The 27,625-nt window shown below is 40.2% G+C and overlaps 1 protein-coding gene across 1 annotated transcript in view; it reads left to right on the top strand.

Annotated features, from left to right (window-relative positions):
• The window catches only part of MFSD6 (major facilitator superfamily domain containing 6), a 72,849-nt gene that overhangs the window by 18,392 nt on the left and 26,832 nt on the right, over window positions 1–27,625 (top strand). The window contains exon 2 of the mRNA XM_007104428.4: window positions 7,956–9,566. Coding sequence (XP_007104490.1) covers window positions 8,008–9,566 — 1,559 coding nt within the window. The 5' untranslated portion in view covers window positions 7,956–8,007. The remainder of the gene's footprint in view (window positions 1–7,955; window positions 9,567–27,625) is intronic.

Here is a 27,625-nt window from a genome sequence, read left to right on the forward strand (position 1 = left end):
GCCCTTTGTTGAATATGTGGCTTGCAAATATTTTCTCCCAGTTTATAGCTTGTTTTTTCATTCTTTTAATAGAGCCTTTCACAGAGCAAAAGTTTTAAATTTTGATAGTCTAATTGTTCATTTTTTCCTTTTTTGAATCATGCTTTTGGTGTTAAGTCTAAGAACCATTTGCCTAGCATTAGAACCTGAAGATTTTCTCCTAGGTTTTTTTTTCCTAAAAGTTTTACATTTAAATCCATGAATCCATTTTGAGTGAGTATTCATATAAGGTATGAGACTTAGGTTGACATTCATTTTTTGCCTATTGATGACTAATTGCACCAGCACTATTTGTTGAAAAGTTTTTTAATCTTTCTCCCATCGAATTGTTTTTGCATCTTTGTCAAATATCACTTGGACATATTTGTGTGGATTTATTCCTGGGCTCTCTGTTCTGTTCCATTGATCTATGTGTCTGTCCTTCCACCAGTACCACATAGTGGTGATTAGTATGTGGCTAAGTAATAAATCTTCTTTTTCAAAATTGCTTTAGCTATTCTAGTTCCCTTTCCTTTTCAGATAAATATTAGAGTAATCTCACCTATATCCACAAAAAAATCTTGTTGGGATTTTGATAGGGACTGTGTTATTAAACCTGTATATAAATTTGAGGATAATTGAAGTCTTTACTGTGTTGAGTGTTCCACCCCATGAACATGGTACGGTTCTCCATTTATTTAAATTTTTAATTTCTTTTATCAGCATTTTGTAGTTTTCAGCATACAGTCCTGTACATGTTTTGTTAATTTATACTGAAATATTTCTTCTTTCTAGAAGCTTTTGTAGCTTTTTTTGGATTTCCTACATAGACAGTCATGCCAACTGCAAATAGAGACAGTTTCTTCCTTTTTGATCTGTATGCCTTTTGTTTCCTTTTCTTTCCTTTGCACTGGCTAGAACTTCCAACACAAAGTTGCATAAGAATGATGAGACCGGACAGTCTTCCCTTCTTCCCTATCTTAGAGAAAAAGCATTCAGTTTTTCACCATTAAGTGTAATGTTACCTGTGGGTTTTTGTAGGCGATCTTTATCAAGTTAAGGAGGATCCCCTTTATTCCTATTTTTCTGAGACGTTTCCTGAATGAGTGTTTAATTTTGTCAAATGCTTTTTTCTGCATCAATTAATAGGATCATGATACTTTTTTTTCTTTACCTTGTTTATATGGTGGATTACATTGATTGATTTTCAAATATTGCACCAGCCTTGCATCCTTGGAATAAATCCCACATGGTCATATGCACAATTCTTTCTACATATGGCTAAATTTTCTTTTCTAACATTTAGTTAAGGATTTTTGTGTCTGTGTTTATAGGGATATTGGTCCATAGTTTTCTGGGTTTTGGACTTTTTTTTCTGGATACAGGAGTCTCACTTGATAATTTTTTCTTTCAGCATTTAAAAAATATTGTATTCCTTCTGGTGTCCATGGTTTCTGATAAAAAATCTGCTATTATTTGAATAGTTTTTCCCCTGTTGGTAAGTTGTGATTCCTGTCTCTGCCGTCAAGATTTTTTCTTTGTCTTTGGTTTTTATAGTTTGACTATGATGTGTCTTGGTGTTGGTTTCTCTTGTTTAGAATTCATTCAGCTTCTTGAATCTGTAGGTTTATGTCTTCTGCCAGTTTGAGAAGTTTTCAGCCTTTATTCCTTTGAGTAATTCAGTACTGCCCTTTTCGTCTTCTCCTTCAAGGACTCTGAAGACATTAATGTTCAATCTTTTGTTATAGTCCCACAGGTTCTTGAGGCTCTGTTAATTTTTTTCAGTCTCTTTTCTTTCTGTTGTTCAGATTGTATGATTTCTGTTATTCTTTCAGCTCACTGATTCTTCCCTCTCTCTCCTCCATTCTGCTGTTGAGTGCATGCATTGAGTTTTTCATATTTTGGTTATTGTATTTTACAGTTCTAAAACTTCCATTTTGCTTTTCTTTATATATTATATTTCTTTGCTGAGACTTTCTATTTCTGTGCTTCAACTTTCTATTTTTTTCATTTATTTCAAGCATGTTTGTAATTGCTTGTTGAAGCATTTTTTAAACACAAGTCTATTTATTTATTTATTTTTGGCTGTGTTGGGTCTTCGTTTCTGTGTGAGGGCTTTCTCTAGTTGTGGCAAGCGGGGGCCACTCTTCATCGTGGTGCGCGGGCCTCTCACTATCGCGGCCTCTCTTGTTGCGGAGCACAGGCTCCAGACGCACAGGCTCAGTAGTTGTGGCTCACGGGCCTAATTGCTCCACGGCATGTGGGATCTTCCCAGACCAGGGCTCGAACCCGTGTCCCCTGAATTAGCAGGCAGATTCTCAACCACCGCGCCACCAGGGAAGCCCTGTTGAAGCATATTTGATAGCCGTTTTAAAATCCTTGTTGCTTTATTCTAACATTCCTCTCATTTTGGTGTTGGCATCTACTGTCTTTCTCCACTCAGTTTGAGGTCTTCCTGATTCTTGGTATGATGGTTTTTTTAAATGAAACCTGGACACTTTGGGTTTTATGTTGTGAGACTCTGGATCTTACTTAAGCCTTCTGTTTTAGCTGGACTTTTTCTGACACTGCTCTGGCAAAGGAATGGGAGATGCTGCCTCATTACTTCCAGATGGAGGTAGAAGTCCAGGTTCCCCACTCAGCCTGTGCTGACGCCTGCAGTAGAGATGGGTGTTCTGGCTCATGATTAGGTGTCCACTGATACCTCCCTGGCAGGGAGGGATAGGAGTGCCTTTTTACTGCTCCCCACATGGCCTCCCGTGGATACCTCAGTGGAGGTGGGGGTAGTAATCTTATTACTGCTGGGTGGTGATGAAAGTTCTGACTCTCCACTGGGCCTCCTCTGACACCACCTCAGTGGGGAAAGGGTGCCTTGTTAATCTGACAGGTGGGGGTGGAAGTCCAGATTCCCCATGTGGCCTCCACTGACACTGCTGTGGGGATGTGGCCTCATTACCACCTAGCAGTGATGAAAGTCTCAGCTCCATACTTGACCTTCTCTGACACCAACTCGGCTGAGAGGTTGAGGTGCTCTGTTACAGCTGGTGAAGGTGGAAGTCTAGGTTCCCCATTTGGCCTTTGCTAGTAGAGGTGGGAGTGGGACACGCTTTTCTTTCTCTGTGGTATTTAACTGGAATAGAGCAATTATCTATAGCTTTCTGTTTTTCTAGGCTGCCCTTTCCTGGTTCTTTGTCTGGAGAGGCCCAGTTTTTTTTTTTTTTTTTTGGTCCATCCTCATTAATGTTTCTGAGTTCTTTAGCCCCACTCATCGTCGTGTTGTTCTTTGAGTATCAAGGCCCCTAGCAGGTCTGCCTTTTTCTGCCTACGTTTTAGAGTCTTCTATGTTTGTTTTATATATAATGTCCAAGGTTTTTAGTTGTACTTAACAGGAGCAGTAAGGAAAAGTATGTCTACTTCATCTTCTCGGAAGCAGAACTCTACTTGGCTTATAATAGAATAAATTAGTTTTGCCAACTTTTGAACTTTTTATCAGTGGAATCATGTAGTATATGTTCTTTTGGATTTTGCTTCTCTCATTCCATATTATGTTTGTGAGATTTATCCTTGTCATTGCATGTATTTGTAGTTTCTTCTTTTTTATTGCTATATGGTATTTCATTGTACGGATATAACACAATTTATATATTCTGCTGTGGACAGGTTGCTCCCAGTTTGGGGCTATTAAAATTGTACTGAATGTTTCTGTAGATATCATTTGGTGAATATATTACTATTTAATATACATACCTTAGACTTGTCATAGGCTATACATTCAGGTTCAATAGCTATTCCCAAACAGTTATTAGTGTATCACTTTACACTCCCACCAGTAATATATGAGAGTTCCAGTTGCTCCACATCCTCACCAACACTTGGTATTATTTGTCTTATTTATTTTTCCCATTTTGGAGGTATGTTACATTATTGCATTCTGGTTTTAATTTGCTTTCACTGCTCACTTTAGTCAAGTTGAGCATCTTTTTATATATTTATTCACCATTTGCATAAGCTCTTTTGTGAAGTGCCTGTTCAAGTCTTTCGCTCATTTTTCTTATTGGGCTACTTGATATTTTCCTATAAATTTTAAGAAGGATTCTTTATATATCAGATACATTCTTGTGTCAAATATATATAACATTCACCCTCACCAGAATACCTTCTCCTACTCTTTGCCTTGCCATTTCAGATTTAATGTTGCCTTTTTATGAACAGAAGCTCTTGATTTTAATGTACTCCAATTTATTTTTTTCTTCCTTAATGCTTAGCACTTTTTATGTCCTATTTAATAAATCTTTTTTCTATCCTAAGATCTTCAAGATATTTTTCTGTGTTTTCTTCTAAAAATTATGTTATTTTATCTTTTAAATATACAATTCATCTGGAATTGATTTTTATATGATGTGAGGTCGAGGTATCTGTTTATTGTTGTTTTTTCTAAGACACCTCAAATTTTCCTTTCACATCATCTGTTAATTTTTCGTGTGTGCTCTTTTTACTTTTTCTTTTTTTAAATATAAATTTATAAATTTATTTATTTGGCTGTGTTGGGTCTTCATTGCTGCATGCAGGCTTTCCCTAGTTGCAGCAGGCGGGGGCTACTCTTCATTGCGGTGCATGGGCTTCTCACTGCGGTGGCTTCTCTTGTTTTGTACCACGGGCTCTAGGCGTGTGGGCTTCAGTAGTTGTGGCTCACGGGCTCTAGAGTGCAGGCTCAGTAGTTGTGGTGCATGGGCTTAGTTGCTCTGTGGCATGTGGGATCTTCCCGGACCAGGGCTCGAACCCATGTCCCCTGCTTTGGCAGGCAAATTCTTTTTTTTTTTTTTTTTTTGCGGTGCACCATGGGGCTTGTGGGATCTTGGTTCCCAGACCAGGGATTGAATGCAGGCCTTGGGCAGTGAAAGCACAGAATCTTAATCACTGAACCACCAGGGAATTCCCTCCAGTTGCTTTTGGAAAGCAGAAGCTTGACGCCACTAAGCTCACTCACTCATAGCACTGGTGATATGGAAGAACACCTACCTGCCTATTGAAATGAGGCGAACTCTCAACCACTGCGCCACCAGGGAAGCCCGGCAGGCGGATTCTTAACCACTGCGCCACCAGGGAAATCGCTGTGCTCTTTTTCTATAGCACATTTTTATAGCTTTTTTTTTTCATTCAAGCATTCCTTTTATTCCTTCCCCTCCTCCTCCTTCTTAAAAAATATGTATTATCTTATTTTTGTTTCATAGTTGCATTTCTTTTCCTATTTCTAAAGATATTAACAATATATTTTAAAAAATATTTTCCTCCTCACAGAGCTTCTATTTTCTTCATATTGATTTTTTTTCCTGTTTGTTTTGGTTCTATCTTTCCTATAAGAGACTTTCCTCAAATATCTTGTAATTCTCGGTGACTGCTTATGTTTAGTGGCAGGGCTAGATAAGACTCTGAACTCCTGTGTGGAGTGATTTGGTTGGGTTCCTTAGTTGGTGAGGCTTCAGTATCAGGATTGAGAGGTCATTTCTCTTGGGCTAGTCAGATTCTCCCCGGAAGAACCTTCCAGTTCTTGCCAGCCTCTGGGAGGATGAAAGCCTTGGATGATAAAAGCCTTGCCAGCCTCTGGGAACCTAGTGAGGTAAGTGGGATGGCGGCTGGAGTCGGGGCCAGGGCTTGAATCTAGGATGTGTATGTTCACTTAATGCCCCCTGTTTTCAATATGGCACCCCTACTCTCAACTGTTCCTGTTGCTCTATGGCTCAAGAACCTCTGTTTCATCCTCTCCAGAGGGAAAAACCTCTAGTTGTTTGGCTAGCTATGTGGAGTGGAGAAGGGAATTGGGCATTCGGAGTTGGGGGTCCAGACTTTAGATTAACTCTGTAGTTAGCAGCAAGCCCCCCTCAAACACACACACTCTTACTTGCAGATAAACCTAATATGGCCAACCCATTAGCCTTTGAGGGATTCTGAGGAACAAATTGTATTAGTTATTGCTTTTCCCATTGTCAACCAGGGTTTCAGCTTTCTCAGATTTACCATGATTTACCAATTGTCTATGTTCTGGCTTCCAGAATTTTATTTTATTGCTATTATGTACCCTTTAATTTTCCCAGCTTGGATTATGACCTTAAAAGTGTGTGTGTGTGTGTGTGTGTGTGTGTTGTTATTTTAGTTGGATTTAGGGATGGAGTAAAACCAGATGCACTCAATCTGCCATTTTTACCTAGAAGTGTCATATAATTTTATACATTTTAAAAACAAATATTTCTTTCAAGTTTGAGCTCAAAATGAAATTAATTTAGAAAATAAGTCCAAAGGAGAATTGCCGTTCTTTTCAGGTAATGAAAGAGAATTGGAACTGGTGACTTGGGTAGGTAGAGGCAATAATGATGAAAGAAAAATAAGTAGAGAACATTGAAGAAAATCTTTTAGTATGATTTGGGAACTAGAGAGAGGTGATGGTTGCACAGCACTGTGAATGCACTAATTCTACTAAATCATTTACTTTAAAATGGTTAATTTTATGTTACATGAATTTTACCTCAAATAAAAAAATTTTAACCTAAGAAAAAGAAATACATGAACGTTTTCAAAGCTTATAGCTATGTTGACACCTGGCTTTGGGGATAAAAGATAAACTGACTTATTACACAGGCCTCAGTAAGTTTTGTTTCTATTGTCTGCCTAGGAGCTATGTAGAGATTTAAAAATGTTTACAAGCATGATTCTGGAAGATCTTCAGAAATTTATTCTTCATTTGGGGAAAAGGGAGAGCAAGATGTGTTCCAAGGGGTGGCAAGTGGAGTTATTTCTCTCTAGTAAAGAAGATGAAATGAATTAATAAGTATTTAATAATATGTATACCTCCTACATCCAATGATATTCATTGCAACTTGGCAAATCTTGATGCAAGCAAGACCTTTTGACTCTTTAATCATTTGTATAATAGAAGAAAGGGAAATTCTGGTGGAATGTGGTACGGTTCCTATAAATTTATGCCTTTGATATATTGCTTATCTTTCATATGAAGCACCCTGTCTCATAAAAAGGTATAATAGCACTTTATTATCCAAAGTATGGTATTTGGCAGTTCAGCGTGGTGTATTAGAGCATGTGTCCTAAAGCCATAATATTAGGGTTCGAATCCTTGCTCTGCTACATGTGAGTTATTTAAACTCACCATGCCTCATTTTTCTCATCTGTAAAATGGAGAAGATAATAGGGTTATTTTAATGAATATGAATTAATACATTTAAAGATCTTTCAGTGTTGCCTGGCACAGAGTACTTGCTCAATAAATGCTATCTGCTATTTTTTTTCCTGACATTTTCTTAAACTGTAATCTATAAAAGCACATCTGGAAAATGTATGTGATATAAGCAGCATAGAGACTACTTCCTTACCGGGATATCATTGGCATGGCTGTAGTGACCAACTACAAATGCAAACGTGCAATTGGCTCCCTCTTTCTCATCACATTTGCGGTTGTGGTTAAGAGCTTATTTCTGTTTTTCTCTAAAAACTGAACGGTTTTAGCTACCTTTATTTTCTAAGAATTCTGGACTTCATAGTGCAGTGGATTTATTTGAAAAGTAAAACCAAGAAACTATAAATGCTGTTTACTTTCGATTCCCTCTATTTGGTTTAGACATGATCCCTATCATTTGTACATTTTCCCTAGGAATCAATGAAAAGATTGAGAATGAACGTGAGCTATACACCTGTCATTAGAAGATGTAATTAGTCAGTCAGTGGCCACAAAGCGAGTACTTGATTTTTTGAAAGCTATTTTTCTTTATCAGTACTGTATGGCTGCAAGTGATAAGTGGTGATGGTTCTCTCTCACAATTACTATTTTTAGTTGTAGTTTGGAACTCCTCAGTTTCCGGCAAGATGAAGCTCTATGTCTAAATGTTATCATTTTCATACTAAGCCTTCTTTTAAATTTTACTTTACAGATCAACAACCAAAATTTTGAAGGTCATCAACTTCTGATGGTGGTGTTAAGCCATGGCGACAGATGATAAAGTTGCCATCTTAACCGATGATGAAGAGGAACAGAAGAGAAAATATGTGCTTGCCGATCCTTTTAATGGTATTTCCAGGGAACCAGAACCACCTTCAAATGAAACACCCTCCCCCTCTGAAACAGCTGCTATTCCTGAGGAGGAAATAGACTGGATAGAGAAACATTGCGTTAAAATAAACAATGATCTTCTAATTTCCAAGGTCTTTTATTTTTTCTTTTACTCTGCATATGGCTCTCTTTACCCCCTTTTGCCTGTGTATTATAAGCAGCTGGGAATGTCACCAAGCCAGAGTGGGCTGCTGGTAGGTATTCGATACTTCATTGAATTCTGCAGTGCCCCCTTTTGGGGTGTAGTTGCAGATCGCTTTAAAAAAGGCAAAATTGTCCTCCTCTTTTCTCTTTTGTGTTGGGTTTTATTCAACCTGGGCATCGGATTTGTCAAACCTGCTACCTTGCGGTGTGTACCAAAGATTCCTCCAACAGCTCATCCCACTAGTTCAAGTCACCTGTTCACTCTCCTGCCAACAAATTCCTCCATTGTCTCTTCCATTACCACATCACCAGGAATTCGTGAGAAAAGGAACCTGCCTCCTTACAATGGGTCAGAGATGTTAGAAGCAGTGCACAGTGTCACGGAAACTGTCATCTTCTCGACAGCTCCAAACAAGACCAGTGTGCCCACTCTGCAGCCTCGTACTGATGAAATTACTGACCATGTTATGAACTTGACCATGAACCCAAGCACTGTAACCTCTGCTCCCCCAGGAAATGCAACCTGGGAGACGACCACTTCTATTGTCACTACCACCAAATCTTTACCTTCTGACCAAGTCACTCTTGTTTATGATCAACAAGAAGTAGAAGCTATATTCTTGGTGATCTTGGTAGTTGTCATAATAGGAGAATTTTTCAGTGCCTCCTCTGTCACGATTGTGGACACGGTAACACTCCAGTATCTGGGAAAGCACAGAGACCGCTATGGACTGCAACGCATGTGGGGCTCCCTGGGCTGGGGCCTGGCGATGCTGTCCGTGGGCATTGGCATTGACTACACCCACATGGACGTGCTCATCAATGGGAAGGGGTGTAAGCCCCCTGAATACCGGAACTACCAGATTGTCTTCATCGTCTTTGGGGTTCTCATGACCATGGCCTTGATCGTCGCTACTCAGTTCCGGTTCCGCTACAACCACTTCAAAAACAGTGAAAATAAAGGGAAAGAGGTGGAGATCCCTCAGGTAGAGAGGAACGGCTCCACAGATTCCTCTGAGGAGACACCAACCACCACCAGCCACGCGCAGTCCTTCAACTTCTGGGACTTAATCAGGCTGCTTTGCAGTGTGCAGTATGGCTCCGTGTTGTTCGTGGCTTGGTTTATGGGTTTCGGATATGGCTTCGTGTTCACCTTTCTCTACTGGCATTTGGAGGACCTGAATGGAACGACAACCCTCTTTGGGGTCTGTTCAGTCCTGAGCCATGTGTCTGAGCTGACAGCTTATTTTTTTAGTCACAAGCTTATTGAATTGATTGGCCACATCAGGTAAGAACATGTTTACTGTTGCTGCCCCTCAGCAATTGAGCTTTATCTTTTCATAGTTTATAGCTCCTTTGAGCACATTTAAGGATATTATCATTTGTGTTGGGGGCAGGGTTGGGGTGGGAATGGGGTTTTCTGTTTCTTTTTCTCTTTAAAATAGAAACAAAAGGAAGGAAGTGATGAACCTAGTTGGATTATCTCAGATAAACAAAATATGCTGTTTCTGCTCTGTATGCTAAGAGAATCTTACAGTAAATGTTTTCAGGTATAGGAACACCAATTTAGTCAACTGTATTATTCCATGGACCTTGAAGGGTCTGACCACCTGTCTCAGGCATTTATGAAGAGGGGCTTAAGTGGATAAAGAGGGTTATGTTTTTTCAGCCTTCAGTTATTCTCAGCCACTTGCTGACACAGGAAGACCTTGAATATATGGTGTATGAAGATGTCCATTATATTTAATAAAGCTGTGATGTGACCCACAATCATCCCTAATCCATGATACTATGTAGAAGAGAATCTTACGTAATTTTTTCTCATTATTACATAAGTCTCTGGGTTTTTATCTGCCACGAAGACATGGGATGTTTAAAAATCTTGCTTCTACCTAAAATTTCCCGTGTAATCCTTTTAAGCAAAAAATCTATAAATGCCCAGTGTTTCTTGTGTAATGTTTTCACCATTAATGTTTGTCTGAAGTTGTTTGAATAGTACCTTGCTCTTTGTAAGTCTTGCTGCTTTGCTGTTGGCTCTAAAATGTAGAGCCAGGTACACTTAAGCATTCTTACCTCATAGAAAAGTATGGCATGTCTGTCCCTAAAATTTGAAGTTGCCATAACTAAAAGAAAGCACCTGTGTGTATTTGTGTGTATGTGGTAATCTTTAAATCTGCTGTTTCCATCAGAAATTACAAAGGAGAAATAGATACAAGCTTTGAGAAACATGGATCTTTTTTCCTTTTATTTCCCTTTGATTAACTGAAGAAAGTATTTTCGAATGTGAAGTTTCAACCTAGAATCATTCTTTTCCCCATGCAGTTGTGAGTGTTTTTCCTTGTTTGGTTTGGTTTTGCTTTGGGAGGCTGTGTGCTCTTCCTTCTGTTTCTCAAATCTTTGACCCCTTTGTTGTCACAGACAAAGTCAGGCACTGTATGGGGAGTTCCCAGAGACACAGAGTCCCCGAGGCACACTCATTGGGACCAATCGGAAAAGAGCCTTGTAATATTAAGGGCTAGGGATGTTATTTAACCTTGTCCAGGTCATGTTTACATTCTCTGAGCTATGTGGATTGACCGTGATGAATCCGACTCGCAGTGATGAATTTCTTCAGCTTGGTTGTTGGTATGAACAGGATCTCACCTTAGCTAATAATGTGTTTAAAAACCACAGCCCTTTATTCCCAGAAAGGTACCCTGTCAGGTCTTACCCGTGAGTGGAGTTCCTAGACATCGTGATTTAATCACTAAATAGTGTTAATTGAATATTGACTCAGTACAGAGTAAGTATATAGGTTTTATTTTCAAAGAAATTGTTAGGTTCTTCTTACATGCTAAGAAAAGTAATTTCTTTTCTGTCTTTGCTTTTTGTCTGAGGTATATACCTTCATGATAAAATCCTAGTGGGTTTACTATTAATTTTGGTAATTACATGAACTTACACTTGTATTTTCTTTCCTAAGTATTACAAGTTACTCATTATGTAAAAAACCAATGGCTCACTTAACCTTAATTTTCTAGTTTTACGTACAAAAGCATCTTTTTTTTTTTTTTCTTCTTTAATGATGTGATGGAAGAAGAAAGCTCTTGTTGCATTGTTGCTCCCAAAAGCCTATTGGGATTCCATCAGTTTGTGGTCATTTACATCTTTTGGATTTTTATTCTGTCCATTAAAATGTATTAACTACGTTTAGAAGATTCTGATAGTTGTAGTGAGATTATGCCCACGTATTCAGGTAGAATGGATATGTTTCCTTTGGTGAGAGTTTTTGGAGCCCAGTTAGTGGTGGTTGATTTGGGCGTTTAAAAATGTAGAGATGGAAGTTTTAACTTTTCACTGGAAGAATATTATGCATTAGTTGATGAAGAGAAATCATCTTTGTATGAATTCAGTCTTTATGTTTTCCTTGCAGGGTCATAAGGAGATATCTGTCTGGCCCTTACGTATGCACGCATGTTTTTCAGTATTCTGTGACTGTCTTATGGGAGTTTGTTTCTAGGAGTCAGCACTACCACAAAGATTGTAACTATTCTAATAGAGTCAAAAGTGGATTGTCACAAATTTTTATATAGATTCATAATGAAGAAACAATTTTTAAAACAGCATGTCCCATTTTGAACCATTTACTATTATAACATTTCTGCAGTTTGGGCTCAGTTTTTCAGGGAAAAACCTATCAGTCTAAACACACACACACACACACACACACACACACACAGAGAAAATGATTTCTGATTTTGACCTTGGGTTTTGTCCTCTTTGGAAAGTGGCTTTCTCAGGCAAATAAGATAATGTTTACTATTTCCACTAAAAAAAATAAATGTCTTTTGATTTGAAACCTCAAGACTTTGGAATTTACAACAAGCATATTTCTAGGCTAATTTATATAATGACGATGACTAGATTTCTTTTTTTTTCTTTTTTTTTTTTGCGGTACGCGGGCCTCTCACTGTTGTGGCCTCTCCCGTTGCGGAGCACAGGCTCTGGACGCGCAGGCTCAGCGGCCATGTCTCACGGGCCCAGCCGCTCCGCGGCATGTGGGATCTTCCCGGACCGGGGCACAAACCCGTGTCCCCTGGATAGGCAGGCAGACTCTCAACCACTACGCCACCAGGGAAGCCCTAGATTTCTTTAACTAGAGATATACATGTATTTTAAGGCTATATTCACCTTGCTGAATGTTTCAGCAGCCATGAGTAGGGTTGTGATCAAAATACATTGCAATTAATCATTTGTAAATTTGTAAATCATTACTATTCAATATTAGGCCATCACCTATGTTATGTGATTCAAATTTATTTACATTTTAAGGGACACACAAAAATCTACTCAAGCAACTCTGACTGCCCTGAAATTCTTAAAGTTAGTTTTGTCATGCAAATACTATCTGGAAGGGGTAATATATTAACCATTATTAGCCATTAATTACTACTAAATAGTAGCTAAGTATCCAAATGAGCTAGCCAGTCAGTTAGGGAAAGAAGGAAATGCATGATGCAATTAGCAAGAGGAGGAACATACAGACTTTCCTGGTGGGCACTGCAGGAAGACCCAGAGCAGGCAGCAAGACGCTGGCTACCAGCTGAGAACACTTGGGAGGTAGTACATGTTAACATTTTGTCATTGGAGGAATAGCAATGAGCGTTATAAGAGGGAGGAAACTGCAGCTGGGGTGATGAGGGAAGCTGAATTTGAGCCAGCCAGTAAAGGATTTAGGATCGTGTTTATGTTTTTTTTGCTTCCTATCCTCTTCCTTGTTTCTACCCACCTCTTTGTGCCATATTTGTTGATCCTGGATCCCCTGGCTCTCAGGTCCTCTCCTTACCTTGCATGGCATGGTGCAGATTTCCACAGGCTGCTTTTTATAGGACCCGGTCTGCTGGGTTCACCTCCTACAGTGGTACTCAACCATTAGACTTACTGGGAGAGCTTTTAAAGCTCCTAATGCTTATCCTGCACTTCGACCAATTACATCAGACTCTCTCGGGGTGTTCCCAGTCATTCCAGCCAAAGCTGGTAACCACCAGACTGGTGAGAGGCACAGATGGAGGATGAGAGGGAGGGAGGAAGGGAAAAAAACCCTAGCTCTCCGTAGGGTTTTGTGTGAGCTTTGGAGATTGTTCCCTCTAATCCTTTCATGTGGTTCTTGCCCTGGCCTCGGGTGGTTTCTTTACAGGCTGATGTTGATCAGTACTCAGCTGGAGGCTGCAGGGGAACCCTCTGCAGATCTCTGCAGCCCTCTCTCGATGTAATTTCCTCCACTATGGTACTCAGCCCTGCTCCCAGACTCAGCCCTGCCTCCTCAACTCAGGAGTCCTCTGTACCCTGTCAGACGGCATCTCTGATAGCTGCTGCATCTCACCTATGTATCTGCCCTCTGTGGGGGACCTTGAGCTCTGGTAACGTGGCCCTCACCCTTCATCCTTCGGACCTGGACCTTGTGGAGGCTGTCTGTGGCTTTCTTACCGTACTCTGGCTTCTTGGCTCTTGCACCACCTATTTAACCAAGGCCCCGAATTAAGATTGGTGCCTGTTTCCCTGATTATATCCTAACTTATACACAATACTTAACTGCTTAGAACTTCTGATGACAATCGCCACAGTGAAGGAATAGAATGGAAATAGAATAACTCAATTCTTGATTTAAAAAAAAACAAGATGGTGGACCTTAAACAACTTTTTTCCCTTCTCATGTCCTAATGGAGTGTTACTTCTTATTTAAAATTTGACTTTCACCACAATAGAAAAAAATGTTAAGGCTTATTGCTCATAGTAAATTTGAACTCATAGTAAATTTGAAATTATAATTTACACATAATCTAAAGGAGTATTACTCTGTGTTGTTTAAAAATCAAAACCCTGAATATTAAGTTTAGTTGAACAAACAGTTTATTTAGGCCTGGGGAGCCCCAGATTAATAGGATGCAAGGATGAGCACTAAAAGGATGTGAGTTGGAAAAGACAGGGAGATTGAAGGCCAGATGAGTGCTGGGGTTAGGAAATGGAGCTTTATTCTGGGTGCAGTAGGGAATTATAGCAAGGTTCAGAGCAGGGGAGGGCCACAGATTTTCATTTATTTGCAATGCAGTGGGTAACTTTGAAGCAGGGAGCCCACTGAGAAGGTTCTCAAAATAGTCCAAGTGAGAGGTGTTACAGTCCTGGTATGCAGCAGTAGCAACAGAAATTGAGGGAGGTAAAATCAGCAGAATGGTTTGATGTGGGAAGTGATGTAGAGACCCCCATGTTTCAGCTTGGGTACAGTGGTTCCACTAAATCCCGTAGGAAATTCAAGAAGGAGATGCAGAATTGGGGACAGGGTGGTAAGGCAATTAGAATCCAGTGTTGGGGGGTGTTTAGCTTAAAATTGGAACATCTAGGCGGGCATGTCTAGATGACTGTCGACTATTATAAAACTTGAAGCTCAACAAAGAGGTTAGGATTGGGGATACAGATTTGGGACAGTTAAAACCAAAAATATGGATAAGATCAACAAGGAAATCTTGTGGTGAAAGAAGAGACGTGGGCTAAGGAAAATCAATTATGATTGTCTCCAAGATTTTATTCTGAGTTTCTGATCTTATTGAAATGTTAGTTTATGTTTTATTGCTTAAAGTAAGTATCCTAATGCTTATGAGGAATTGTGTTGGATGATACTTGCTGTACCTGTTTCCACATCTTGCTTCAGGAGCAAATGACTTTCTGAGCACCCCTCCAATGCCATTACCTGATCCAGGCGCCCTCTAGGAGTGTTTTATAAATGGACCTGAGACATAAGCAAGGGAGAGGGAAAAGTAAAGGGAGAGGGAATATAAGGAACAGAGATGGAAGGTAAGAAAATAGCGAGGGGAATAGCTGCTGTCTCCAGGGGAAGGTTTCTTCCTGTCCTTATGCATGAAAGGCAGTGGTACATAGTGGTTACAAGCATGGTCTGGGAGTCACATTGCCTGGTTCAGAGCTTGGCTCTGCCACTTGGAACCATGTGGTTTTGGACAAGTTATATTACTTTTGGTATCTCTGTTTTGTTACCTGTAAATAGGAATATCATTAGTACTAACCTCTTATTTTTTTTATGAAGACTAAATGAGATAAAAACACAGCAATTGCTTAGAACAGTGACTTGCATATATTCGGAGTTCAGTTGATTTTTTTATTATTACTTTGCCAATCTTCTGATACATTATGTTGCTTATAAGTACAAGACCCATTGGATCTGATAAAAATACAGTGACTTAGTATATTATCGGTTGTGTACAGACCATTAAGGCTGCAAAGTTGTTTGTGGCTTTCAAAATAAGTAATTCCTCCTCAAAAACATTTTGGTCAAATTGAGATCTTCTCCCCCCTATTTATTTATTTATTTATTTATTTATTTTTGTGGTACGCGGGCCTTTCACTGTTGCGGCCTCTACCGTTGCAGAGCACAGGCTCCGGACGCACAGGTTCAGCGGCCGTGGCTCACGGGCCCAGCCTCTCCGCGGCATGTCGGATCTTCCCGGACCGGGGCACGAACCCGTGTACCCTGCATCAGCAGGCGGATTCTCAACCACTGCGCCACCAGGGAAGCCCCTCCCCCCAATTTATGATGACTGTAGATTGTTTATATTCTCTGTGCTATTTTTTAGGGCTTGGTGACTAACTCTGTAATAGCTGACATACAGAATGATTGTAATTGTAGCCATTATTATTTATATGTGGGTAAGTTTCTATTTTTTCTATTCCTTTCCTACTTTACCTTCAAAGATGTTGGTATTCGTTTTTATAGGAAAAGTCTTTTAGAGCTATTTCAAGTATAGATTCTCATTATTAATCTGTAAGATGTAGGGTCTCAAAAGTAGAAGAATTTATGAGCAAGAGCCGAAAGGGCGTAATTTGGTTTTTATAGCCCCCTGAAAAGAACATCTTTGCTAAGAAATATATTACTATATTATATCATAGCTACCAGGCTGACTTGTTAATAACAGCATTACTGATAATTGAGCTATTCATAGTTCAGAATAAAAGGCCATTGTTGCAAGGTAGTGTAAGTGAATCCAGGGCTTTTAGTTATTGGTGTCATATTTGGTTTGTTTTCTCTTCCACCTTTGGTGGCTGCATTGAATGAGTTACTCACTGAGTTAAAGAGAGCAGGACTAACTCCGAATGAGCTGTAGCTTTTGTGGTTGCAGGTGGCCCCCCTCACCATCTCATGGGGCAAGGTGGGTAGTCCTTGAAGTGTGCACCAGACAAGAGTAAAGACAGCTCCTACAAATTTTCATGACCTAGATAACCACTGCGGAGACAAATTCAGTAGTCCATGGTAATGTGCAAGTTGGACATTTCCTATGGCTTGAAAATTGCATATTAAGATATATACCTGTCTAGAGAAACCTTTATACACACACAGAAAGACATGTACAAGGATGCTTACTTGCCTACTGCAGCTTTCTAACAGTGAGAAAGAGAATTAGTCTAAATATCCATCAATTGGGGAGTGGATACATTCAGTATGGTATAGTCATAAGATGGAATATTATGGAGAAGTTAAAAGGAATGGACTAGATCAATATGTCCACATGGAAAGCTCTCAAAACCATGTTGAATGGGAAAAAAACAAGTTTCAGAACGATACACAGTTTGGTACACTTATGCAGATTTTAACAATGCATTTCAAAAGTTACACATATTTTTATGGATATACCTAATTGTATAGAAAAACTTTTACATTTATAGAGGGAAAATGCATTCTGAATTCATATTAGCCTTAGCTTTCTGGACAGGACATAAAAAGAAGGGACTGGGATGGGGAACAAAGAGGACAAGGAAAGCCCCCACTTTATCTGTAACATTTTGTTTCTTTAAGGAAATATAGCAAAATATTCATAATTTCCATTCTTGGTGCTACATATATGTATTCCCTATCTTTTTTGGTATTTTATATTGGAAAATAGTTGAAGCTTAGGTCTGCTTACAGTGGATCAATATAATTATCCTCCCATAAAAAGACCAACTGTGTGTGTGTGTGTGTGTGTGTGTGTGTGTAGCTGTATATGTTTTAAAGAGACATACTGTATCCACATATATCAGGTAAACATTGAGAAAAATATGTATATTGCCCATATATTTTTCCCTAAGTAGCATAAATTTAAGTGATTAAAAGCCTACTTTACATAATTATCATGGCCTCAGGTCTTATTTCTCTCTCTTTAAAATGAAATCAGGTGCAAATTTATACTATCTTATTAGGAATTAGTGTCAAAATGTATCCAACAACCCTAATTTGGGTCATAATCATAACATTGATATTTCTTTATATATAAAAAGAAATCAGGGTACCAGAAAGCCAAGTGATATCCCAAAGATCATGAAGCTTATGGCTGACAGTGAGTCCGGGTATGAGGGTTCGCACCAGCTGTTTAATTATCTCGAGTCATACTGTGTCAATTTACTGCCTTTTTTGTACTGGTCAAAAACCTAAGCAATCTGTCTAACTATATTTCTACTTATCCTTGGAATATTTGGTAGACTGTAATTATATAATTTCATTAGGATACTTTGAAGAGTAGGTAAGAGAAGAAGTATTCTTAGAGCTTACTTCATAGCATACCCCTCCAAAGCCTTTCCAACTGGAAGGAAGAATACCACCCCATTCTTATTTCTCAAGTATTAATCATCTTTTCTCTGCCTTTGACAACAACATCTTTGAATAGTAATCTGTAGGCTGACAAACAGTAACTTGTTAACTTTTTCTTTCCTTTAGAAAGATAACATGTAGATGGAAGCTCAGACATTTTTGGAAAGTATCAATGTTAGGTTACGTTTGTCTGGGGACTGTATCTTTGGACCATGCTACTGTGTGTTGTGGACTGCTGAGTTCAGTGAGGACTCCTCAGCGATGGAGGGTTGGCATGGTCCTGGGTTACAACTGTGGATGTTGGCCAAGCATTTCACTCCTTTTAGGAGAATGAACAAGAGCAGGAAGCAAATTGGTCCAGTTTTGACTCCAGTCATCTTCCCAAGCCCTGGTAGGAGTGTTGGGTAGTCTAGTAGCTATCCTGTTTCCTTATATTCTTCTTTTTGCCAGTTCACCTGTAAAGAGTGCACACGTGTTTGTGTGTGCATGTCTGTTTGTGTATGTGTGCATTTGACCTAGTTTCACATCCCACACTTACTGTATGTCTGACCTTGGGTAAGTCAGCAATTTAGCTTTGTTAAGCCTCAGATTCCTCATTTGTGAAGTGGTGGTAATAATTGTATCTAACTTCATAGCATTGTTAAGATGAATGAGGTAATGCATAGCGCATAGTAAGTGCTCAACTGTAAACAGCAGGCAGTATTATCAATATTATTGTTATTATTAATTCACTCCTTCAGCAAATATTAAGCACACACTAGGCGACAGACACTTTTCTAGGCCCTGGGGATATATGGAGTGTGTAATAAGGTAGACAAAGGCTGGTCCTCATGGAATTAACCTATTGGGGTAGACAGTAAACAGTAAACAGATTATTTCATTGCTGATAATGATGAGTGATACATGGCAAAATTAATGCAGGATGAGGGTTCCCAGAGCGACTGAGGAGAGGCAACTGTTTGGGCTTTCTCCGAGGAAGAGACACCTGAGCAGAGTGACATTTGAATAGAAGCCACCCAGTGAAGATGAGGAAGCCACAGGTGTGAATGGCCTGGGGAGAGAGTGAAGAATAATAGAAGTCAGCAAGGTGGAGGTGGGCAGGGCTTGTGCAAGGCCTCCAGGTCACACTGAGAGAGAGAATGTTTTTCTAAGAGAAGTGGGAAGCCATTGGTGAGTGTAAGCAAGAGGTGACATGAACAGATTTCTACTCTGATGTTTCTTTAAAACACTTACAGGGGTGGAGCATGCATTATTGTTTATCCTGCCCTACTTTAGAAAAGTCCCATTTTACTTCATCCTCTGAGTTTCAGAGAAATTATGAGTTCTATGAGTCATAAGCTGGTGACTCATGCACGACCTTTGTTGATTTAGTGCCTTCGATCCCAGATGAAGGTTTTTTTTTTTTAAGCAACTTCAAAATTTCAGAATAGCCAGACTCTAGAAGATAAACAAAAAATAAAAATTTTAAATTAAAAAACCTCCAACCTTAACAAAAAATATAATTACAGTATAATATTAATAATATTATTAATTAAAATAAAATAGTTATTACACTACTGTTTCAGCACTTATACATACAAGTGCTTACCAAGGCACTGTGCTAAACGCTTTACCTTCAAGCCCTCATTTCATCCTTGTAACAGCCTTGTGAGTTAGGCATTGCTATGTCTGTTTTAGAGAGGGGAAGTTCAGAATGGCGAAATAGGTTGCCCATGGTGACACAGCTAGTAAATAGCAGAGGTAGGATTCAAACCAAGCCACTCAGACTCCAAAGCCTATGTTCTCAGCTACCTTATAGATTCATAGGCACATAGACTTAGATTGGCCAGTATTTTGTCCCTTTATGCAACCCAGTCTCACCTCTTCATCTTACTCTTTTCTGCTCTGAGTGATCAGTGCCTGGTACAACTTTTTCATCTGTCACAAACACCCTCCTGGTAAGATCTCCATTCCTCTAAAATGCCCTATTCTCTCAAATTATCCCTTTTGCCCCCAGTGAAACTCTCACTCCTCCAGATTAGCCACCCTCAAGCAGTGTTAGGAAGAGAGTAATGGGATTACACCAACTCACACCGAATATAAGTGGCAAAAACTGTTTTTTAATGATGACTAGGTATCATATAGAAAGAGTTAATTGACAATTAAGTATTGTGTTCAATTCAATATTTCTTTAAAGAAACCTTTATTAAATGACCAGGTTCTGTTCTAGGGATACAGTGTTGAACAAGACAGACAAGGTCCCTCTTTCATGGAGTTCACTTTCTGGTAGGGTGCAGATGACCATAAAACAAAAAGAAAATGCTGGGTGCTACAGAAATGTTAACTTAGGCACCTAAGACATTGGGAGTTGGAATAGAATAAAGCAAATAAACTTGAGAGTTCTTTTGGGCAGGGCCTAGTGTAGGTGGAATGAGAAAGAGTTATCTTATGAATTGGATATCAGATGGGTGGTGGTACCACTCACCAAGCAAGGGAACCCAGGGAAGGGTATCAGTTCTGGAGTGTGGGACTTGTGGAAATCCTACGAGATGATGCCCATTGCGAAGTTGCATTTATAAGTCTGGATCTTGGGAGAGAGGATGAGGCTAGAGACATCTGTGCAAAACATTGGCATGTAGGTAGAACAGCTAGCTCCATCCCAGTGAGTTGAGGTTTCTGTAATCATCTTCCTCCTCTACTGCTCTCCCTTCCCTTCCCTTCAGCTAGTAAATCTACTTTGGGAAATCATCTACCTCAAACAAGAAACATGTTGCTATCAGTGTTACTCCTGGAAGCAGTGCCATAGAACAGGACTGTTGGGAAGCGACAAGTTCAGTGCTTCTAAGATGGGGATGAAAATTGTACTCTAAAGTCAGAACATGAAGTCTTGATGGCTGTATCTTTAATGTTCTCTTGATGTTATTCACTCATAACTCAAGACCTTCATCCTACAGTGAGCCTCCATTCACCCTTAGAACTGTGGCCCCTGCATTCCTGTGGGCCTGGAGAACCACAGTACCAGAGGGAATATGATGCCCAAAATAGCCTAATGGCTTAGGTGTGATTTTCTGTGCCTAGTGCTTATCTGTTAAGTGCAGTGTGAACTGAGAAAGAAATCAAGCCAAGACTATAACAGCAAAGAAATCATTGTTATTGTATTTAACACAAATGCCCGAGTGTAGGATTGTTTTTATTGCCTTACCTCAGGAATGCTACTAATAGGTGGAATATACTTTATTCCACAAAGAAGATTCTCATATCTTTAATAGGGAACAATTTTATGCTCAGTTTCCTAATTAGGCTAAATCAGAAACTCATTGTTTCCATTTCCAATTTCTAGATCACCAATAAAAATAAATGGAAATAATATTATTGTAGGCTTTACAATTTATACAGTTTTCATAAATGTTTTTATTGTTACAACCACCTTGCAAAACTGTTAAGTTTTCTTATATTCATTTTACAGTGGTTTGATGAGAGCCTGATATCCTCCATTGGTGGAAAGACCATGTTGACTCCCAGGGGCCCTGGGGTGGAGCCCCTGAGAACCTGCAGTCAGGGTTCATGGAGCCCCAGGGTCTGTTCCTAATTGTGATAGAGAGTGTGGGTATTAGGGTAGAGAACTGTGTTGCTATGGACTGAATTGTGTCCCCCCAAATTCATGTTGAAGCCCCAACCCCCAATGTAATGGTATTTGGAGTTGGGACCTTTGGGAGATAATTAAGGTTAGATGAGGTCATGAGCATGGGGTCCTTCTTGATGGGATTAGTGCCCTTATAAGAAATCACACTGGAGAGCTTGCTCTAGCTCTTTCTCTGAGCCATTGGAGGACAGAGTGAGAAGGTAGCCGTCTGCAAGCTAGGAAGAGGGTCCTCACCAGAAACTGATAGTGCTGGCACCCTGGTCTCAGACTTCCAGCCCCCAGAATTGTGAGAAAATAAATTTCTGTTGTTTAAGCCACCCAGAGCAGGCTGTGGCAGCCTGAGCAGACTAAGACACGTGCCTAAACAGATACAGCAAGGAGAGCCTGAGGAGGGTATAGATGGCTGGGATTCCCAAAGATTCTAAGAGTCAGAGGACACTAGAGTAGGAGAGACCTGTGGCCCAACATGGGGATGACAGTTAGAGTGCGTCTGGCAGTTGCAAACTTATTTTTCTGCTTGTGTACACATTCCTGGTAGCATGTATACTGGTTGGTTGGTCAGAGCTACCATGAAAGCCTTGGAAGGAACAGATTTGCTATGATTTGCCTAAGGTCCACCATTCTGAGTGATGAAGTAGGGACTGAGCCCAGGGTCTCTGGCTTATAATTCCCATGCTCTTTTCAGTTTATCAAGAGCAATGTTGGGGGCTTCCCTGGTGGCGCAGTGGTTGAGAATCCGCCTGCCGATGCAGGGGACACGGGTTCGTGCCCCGGTCCGGGAACATCCCATATGCCGCGGAGCGGCGGGGCCCGGGAGCCATGGCCACTGAGCCTGCACGTCCAGAGCCTGTGCTCCGCAACGGGAGAGGCCACAACAGTGAGAGGCCCGCATACCGCAAAAAAAAAAAAAAAGAGCAATGTTGGTATTCATCAATTAGATGAAGACCAGTATCATTACTATTTCATTAATCAAGTTACTATTAATTACTATTACTGTTTCATTACTATTAATTATTACTAATAATTGAGTTTTTCTTAGTTCTGTTAATGAGATTTTGTTAGAAACCTAACAATTTGTTTCAAGTACAGAGAGAATATTACAGCAAATCTCTGTGAAACAAGATGTTTAAGGTAGGGTGGCCATTAATATTTTTGTGTGTGAAAAAGAGCACCTTTTAAATTTCCCTGAGTTCCCATCAAAGTCTTACACTCCTGATGGAGGGGCTTTGCTGACCATGGAAAGGGCCTGGGATTTGACAGCAGAAGACCTAGAGTTGGGTCTTGGTTCTGCAATTTATTGAGACCTTGCAACTTGGTTATTAACCTTTCAGGGCCTTGATTTCTTCAGCTGTAAAATAGAATGAACGATAACTCTTGACTTTCCTATTTCAGAAGATTATTGGCAGGAATAAATGAGATACTAAGTGGCGAAAATGCGAAAGAATTGGAGAATATTACAAAAATGTTAGTATGGGGGGGTTGGCATGGCGAGGGGCCTGCAGCAAACAGAAGTCTCAAGACCACTGATGTTGATGCTCTTTCTTCCCGAATGTCACAAAAAGAGGGGACAGAAGTGGCTTGAACAAAATCTACTATTCAGTTAAGTTCCCTGTTTTAAAAAAGAATAGCACAAAATTCCTAGTCATAAAAATGTATTCGTTGACAAGTTTGGGCCAGGAGTTTATTGTACTTGTATTTGCATTATTTTTTCCATACTTGAAAGATCCAGAAGTTAATCGTCACTTCAGGGAAGATGTTTAGCATTATGAGTTGGGATCACATTGAATTAAGTCTGGAAGTGAAAGTTCAAGAAAGAGAGGGAGATGGCCCCAAACCCAGTGTTGCTGGAGCAGTTGAGACTCCTCCCAGTGTTTAGCGCCCCTGGGGGGTGAGCCCATCTTGGAGACTTCCCAGGCTCATCTAGAGACCTGCAGGCGTGGTGAGCAGAGCCTGTGCCTGTGGTCGGATCTACCCAAGATGCAGCCTCCTGAACAGCCCCTGTCTTTGTTCTCCTCTCACAATCCTGTTCTCTGTGTGGGGTCGGGGGTGAGGAGTGGGGGTGTGCCCCTGCATAGTTTCTGCTCCTTACGCAACCCAAACCCTACAGTCAACTTCTGATTATTTGATTTCAAAGTCTGCTTGCTTGAGGCAGCCCTTGTCCAGCCCACAGGTGGAGGCAGAAATCCTGGCTCATCCTGTGTCCTGCCTCAGCACTGATACCTGTGGCCTCTGGGGCTACATCAGTAGAAATGGTCTTTTGGTCCATTTCATCTCAGAACACAAAATTTTGCTGGGTAAATTTTTCTTTTGTGATCCAGGATATTGGGCAGCCTTTGAGTGGCATTTGTTTTTCTACTTTTCTCTTACCTCATTCCTACTAATCATTCATCAAAGTTTAAAATATTAACCATCTTCTAAAGTCAACTCAAACATACACCCAACTTCCTTAATCCAAGTGCACAGCTGCTACCAGAAGCATAACTAGGCCAACACAACCAGTCCCTGTCTCCACGGGTCCAATCCAGAGGCGTTTCTTCAAGTCCGTGTCTAGGTTTGACTTCAAGCAGGGGCCTTGGTGTAGGAACACAGCACATTGTTATTACCTGCCGAAAGAGCCCTAGGGCAAGGGGGCAGGGACCTTGACCTTCCACTGGCCCACTAACGGTGGCCCCATTCTACCTTTCTGGACCTCTATTTCCTTGTCTCTCTAAAATAAGAGGATTGGACTTGATGTTGTGTCTTTGTTTAGTTCTACCTCTAATGATCTAACTTTTTACTTTGCTTGGTTTCAGTATGTGAAAAACCACACATCAGATCTCACCCCTCCCTGCCCACCCTGCCAAGGACTCAGGCTTTGAATGGTTTTTGCTGATAAGTCAGAAATGTACACACAGCCATTCATGCCAAGTCATCCAGGCCATGCCATGACAACAGACTGTCTAGCCAGTGATAGGGGATGTGATTTATGATAGCAGTCCTTGGGATCTGTGTAGAGAATTTTGTTTCTCCAACACCAGCTGACTTGAATGGAAGTTAGAATCCTAAACCTTAGACATTTCTCCATGTGCTGGCTCAGACAGAATTTGTGAAAGACTTGGCTGCTCTTGGTGAAATATGTGCATCGTATTTAATGGTAGTTTACACATTTGCAAGATGTTTGCAGTTCTTCTTGACGTGCTTTATTTGATCTTTTCAAAACCCCTGCAGTATAGCCCGGGCAGTTAGGACCATTCCTGAGAAAAGTCCACTTCCAGGATGCCTGTGCCCTGGATTCCACCACTTCAGCCCAGGTGCAGCATGTGTCCCACTGTGCTGCCCCTTGTGAAAACACATTTATTAGCACTGTTTGTCAAAGCCTTTCATTTTACACCAACCTCTGGAAAAGTAAATAGCAATCCCCTAGATAACGTAAATGAATAAACATAGTCAGATTGGGTTGTACAAAATGCTAACAATCCTCTCTCTGCTAAGGGTGCAGACTCACTCTCTGACTTTAGAGGCCAGAGAAGCTGCCACTGGTATCACAGGCTCTATTTCTGGTCCACAGAGTGAATGGCTCTTGAGTAAAACAACAACAAAAAACAAACTGGCACTCTTTACTAAATTTTGTTTCATGTTGGAGTTGTAAGTAGCCTTGGAGGTCATTTTTGTGAGCTGAATTGTGTTCCCTGAAAATGCGTATATGTTAAAGTCCTATCCCCCGGTACCTCAGAATGTGACTGCATTGGAGATAGGGTCTTTAAAGAGATAAATTAAAATGAGGCTGTTAGGGTAGATCCCAATCCAATATGACTGATGTCCTTCCTTATGAGAAGAAGAGATTGGGACACAGACACATGCAGAGGAAAGACCATGTGAGGACACAGGGAAAAGTTAGCCATCTACAAGCCAAAGAGAGAGGCCTCAGAAGAAACTAATCCTGCCAACGCCTTGATCTCAGACTTACAGCCTCCAGAATTATAAGAAAATAAATTCTGTTGTTTAAGCCACCCAGTCTGTGGTATTTGTTACAGTAGCCCTAGCAAAATAATACAGTCAGGTAGGCCTAGCTTCATCCTAGTTTGGTTCACTTCCCCCTAATCCTTGGCAGATTGTTACTAAGCCTTTGTTTGGACCCTTCTAGTGATATGGAACTTGCTATCTCACAAGGTAGCTAAGATCTTGTGTCACTTAGGACTCTTTCACTTGAGGTGGCAGAAAACCTTACCCAAAGTGGCTTAAGCAAAACAAGGAGTGTATTGTCTAACTTAAAAGTCTAGCAAATGGCCTTAGGTGTGGCTTTAATCAGGTCTCAAATGATGTGATCAGAGCCTGGTCTCTCCATCTACTAGCTCTGTCTCCTGTTGGGTAGGCTTCATTTCTAGGCTTACACCGGAGGTCCCAGGCAGGTCCACATCTTCCCAGGATCAAGTCCAGTTGAAAAGAGAGAATGCCGCATTCCCTCAGTTTCTGCTTAGCAGCTAAAACAACAATATTGTACTGACTGCTCTCAGGTATGGGCTAACACAGCCCACACCCTGTTCAGCAGTAAAGCCCTTCACATATTTGAATGTCCCTCCTGCCGCTTTGCTTCTCCAACTCCCTCAGGGATTTTCCCCAGAACATCTTATCCCAGACTCTCCCCTTTTTAATCTTCCCCTCATTCAGACCCCTTTCTTTCTTTCTTTTTTTTTTTTTTTTTGTCAGCGATCTCCTAATTGTACCCACTTCCTGCTGTGGTCTGGCCAAAGTCAAGAACAGTAGGATTATTATGTCCTTTTGGTTTGGTCATGATATTCCTTCAGCCTGAATTTTGATGAACTTGTTTAGTTCCCTCAAATTTAGCTTAGGGTCAACTAAAACTCTTGAGGCCTTTTTCAAATTAATTGCTATGACAAATGTCAATGATTCTTGTTTGGAAATTATAGAATTTGTATTTTATGCATACCTCAGGCCATCCCATGGAAAATTTTTAAACAAAATCATGGTGTATGTGGGTGTGTGTTGTATATGTATGTGTGTTTGGTCATTTGACTTTTACCCTAATGGAAGGTAAAACAACAAAACAGCATATTGTATCTTTTAAGTGGTTGGGTTCCATTAATCAAGGTTCTGTTTTGTTTTAAACATCCTTATTTTTCTACCTAGCGATATACACAAGCTAAGAAAAAGTGGGCAGATAAACTAAAAGAGCAATGCAAAGATGTAAATATGGCCAGGAACCAGCACTGTGACCCAGCTGATGGTTACCAGTATTATACTCTTATCTTATCTGTCATTTGAAGAGGAAAGATTTGAAGGCAGCAAAATTGAATGACTTAAGACCAGCAGAGACTGAGACTTCACTTTTATCTTTTCTTTTTCTAGCAGAAAAAAATAGTAGGAAGTATTAGTAGCTGCAGAAAACATACATAGCTAGATGAATATTCTTTTCCCCCCATTTACTCTTCTGGTATAGTGTGGTTCTTATTCTCTGTTCTACAAAGATGGGTCAATGGCCAGCTACATACACCTGTTTGGCGATAGAAGCTTGGTGGCTTCCAGGGTCTCTGTTGGTGATCCCTTTGGCTATGCTGTGGTTGGTATGGCAGTGCCACTGACTCTTTGAGCTTTGTGGCTTACATGCTAACTCTTATTCTGGTGAGATAGGCTTGTGGGTACCCAAGATCCTTGTTATCTGCTTGTGCACATGTGTTGAGGATCCATTGCATAGTGCTTCAGGATGCCCCGCAAAAGCAAACTATAGTCAGCTATTCATTGAACTATTCCTTGTCCACATAAATGACTGAATATTTATCTTCGAGCATAGCCTGTTAACATTAATCAAAAATATTGCCAAAAGTGGACATCCATTTTTTTAATCCTTCTATTTCTAGGCCTCTTTTATAAGTCAATTCATTCTTTCACATACCCATCACTTATTCCTATACCATGATCAAGTATCTTATTATACATATATATATAATTACAAGTATGCATATATAATTACCAATATAATAGGTGCCTACAGACACATATAATTACAAGTATAGTATATGCATAGTTTACTTTTTTTTTTTTTTTTTGTGGTATGCGGGCCTTCCTCTGCTGTGGCCTCTCCCGTTGCGGGGCACAGGCTCTGGACGCGCCGGGTCAG

Source organism: Physeter macrocephalus, chromosome 2 (genome assembly GCF_002837175.3).
Source record: "Physeter macrocephalus isolate SW-GA chromosome 2, ASM283717v5, whole genome shotgun sequence".
In the NCBI taxonomy this organism is placed as follows: domain Eukaryota; kingdom Metazoa; phylum Chordata; class Mammalia; order Artiodactyla; family Physeteridae; genus Physeter; species Physeter macrocephalus.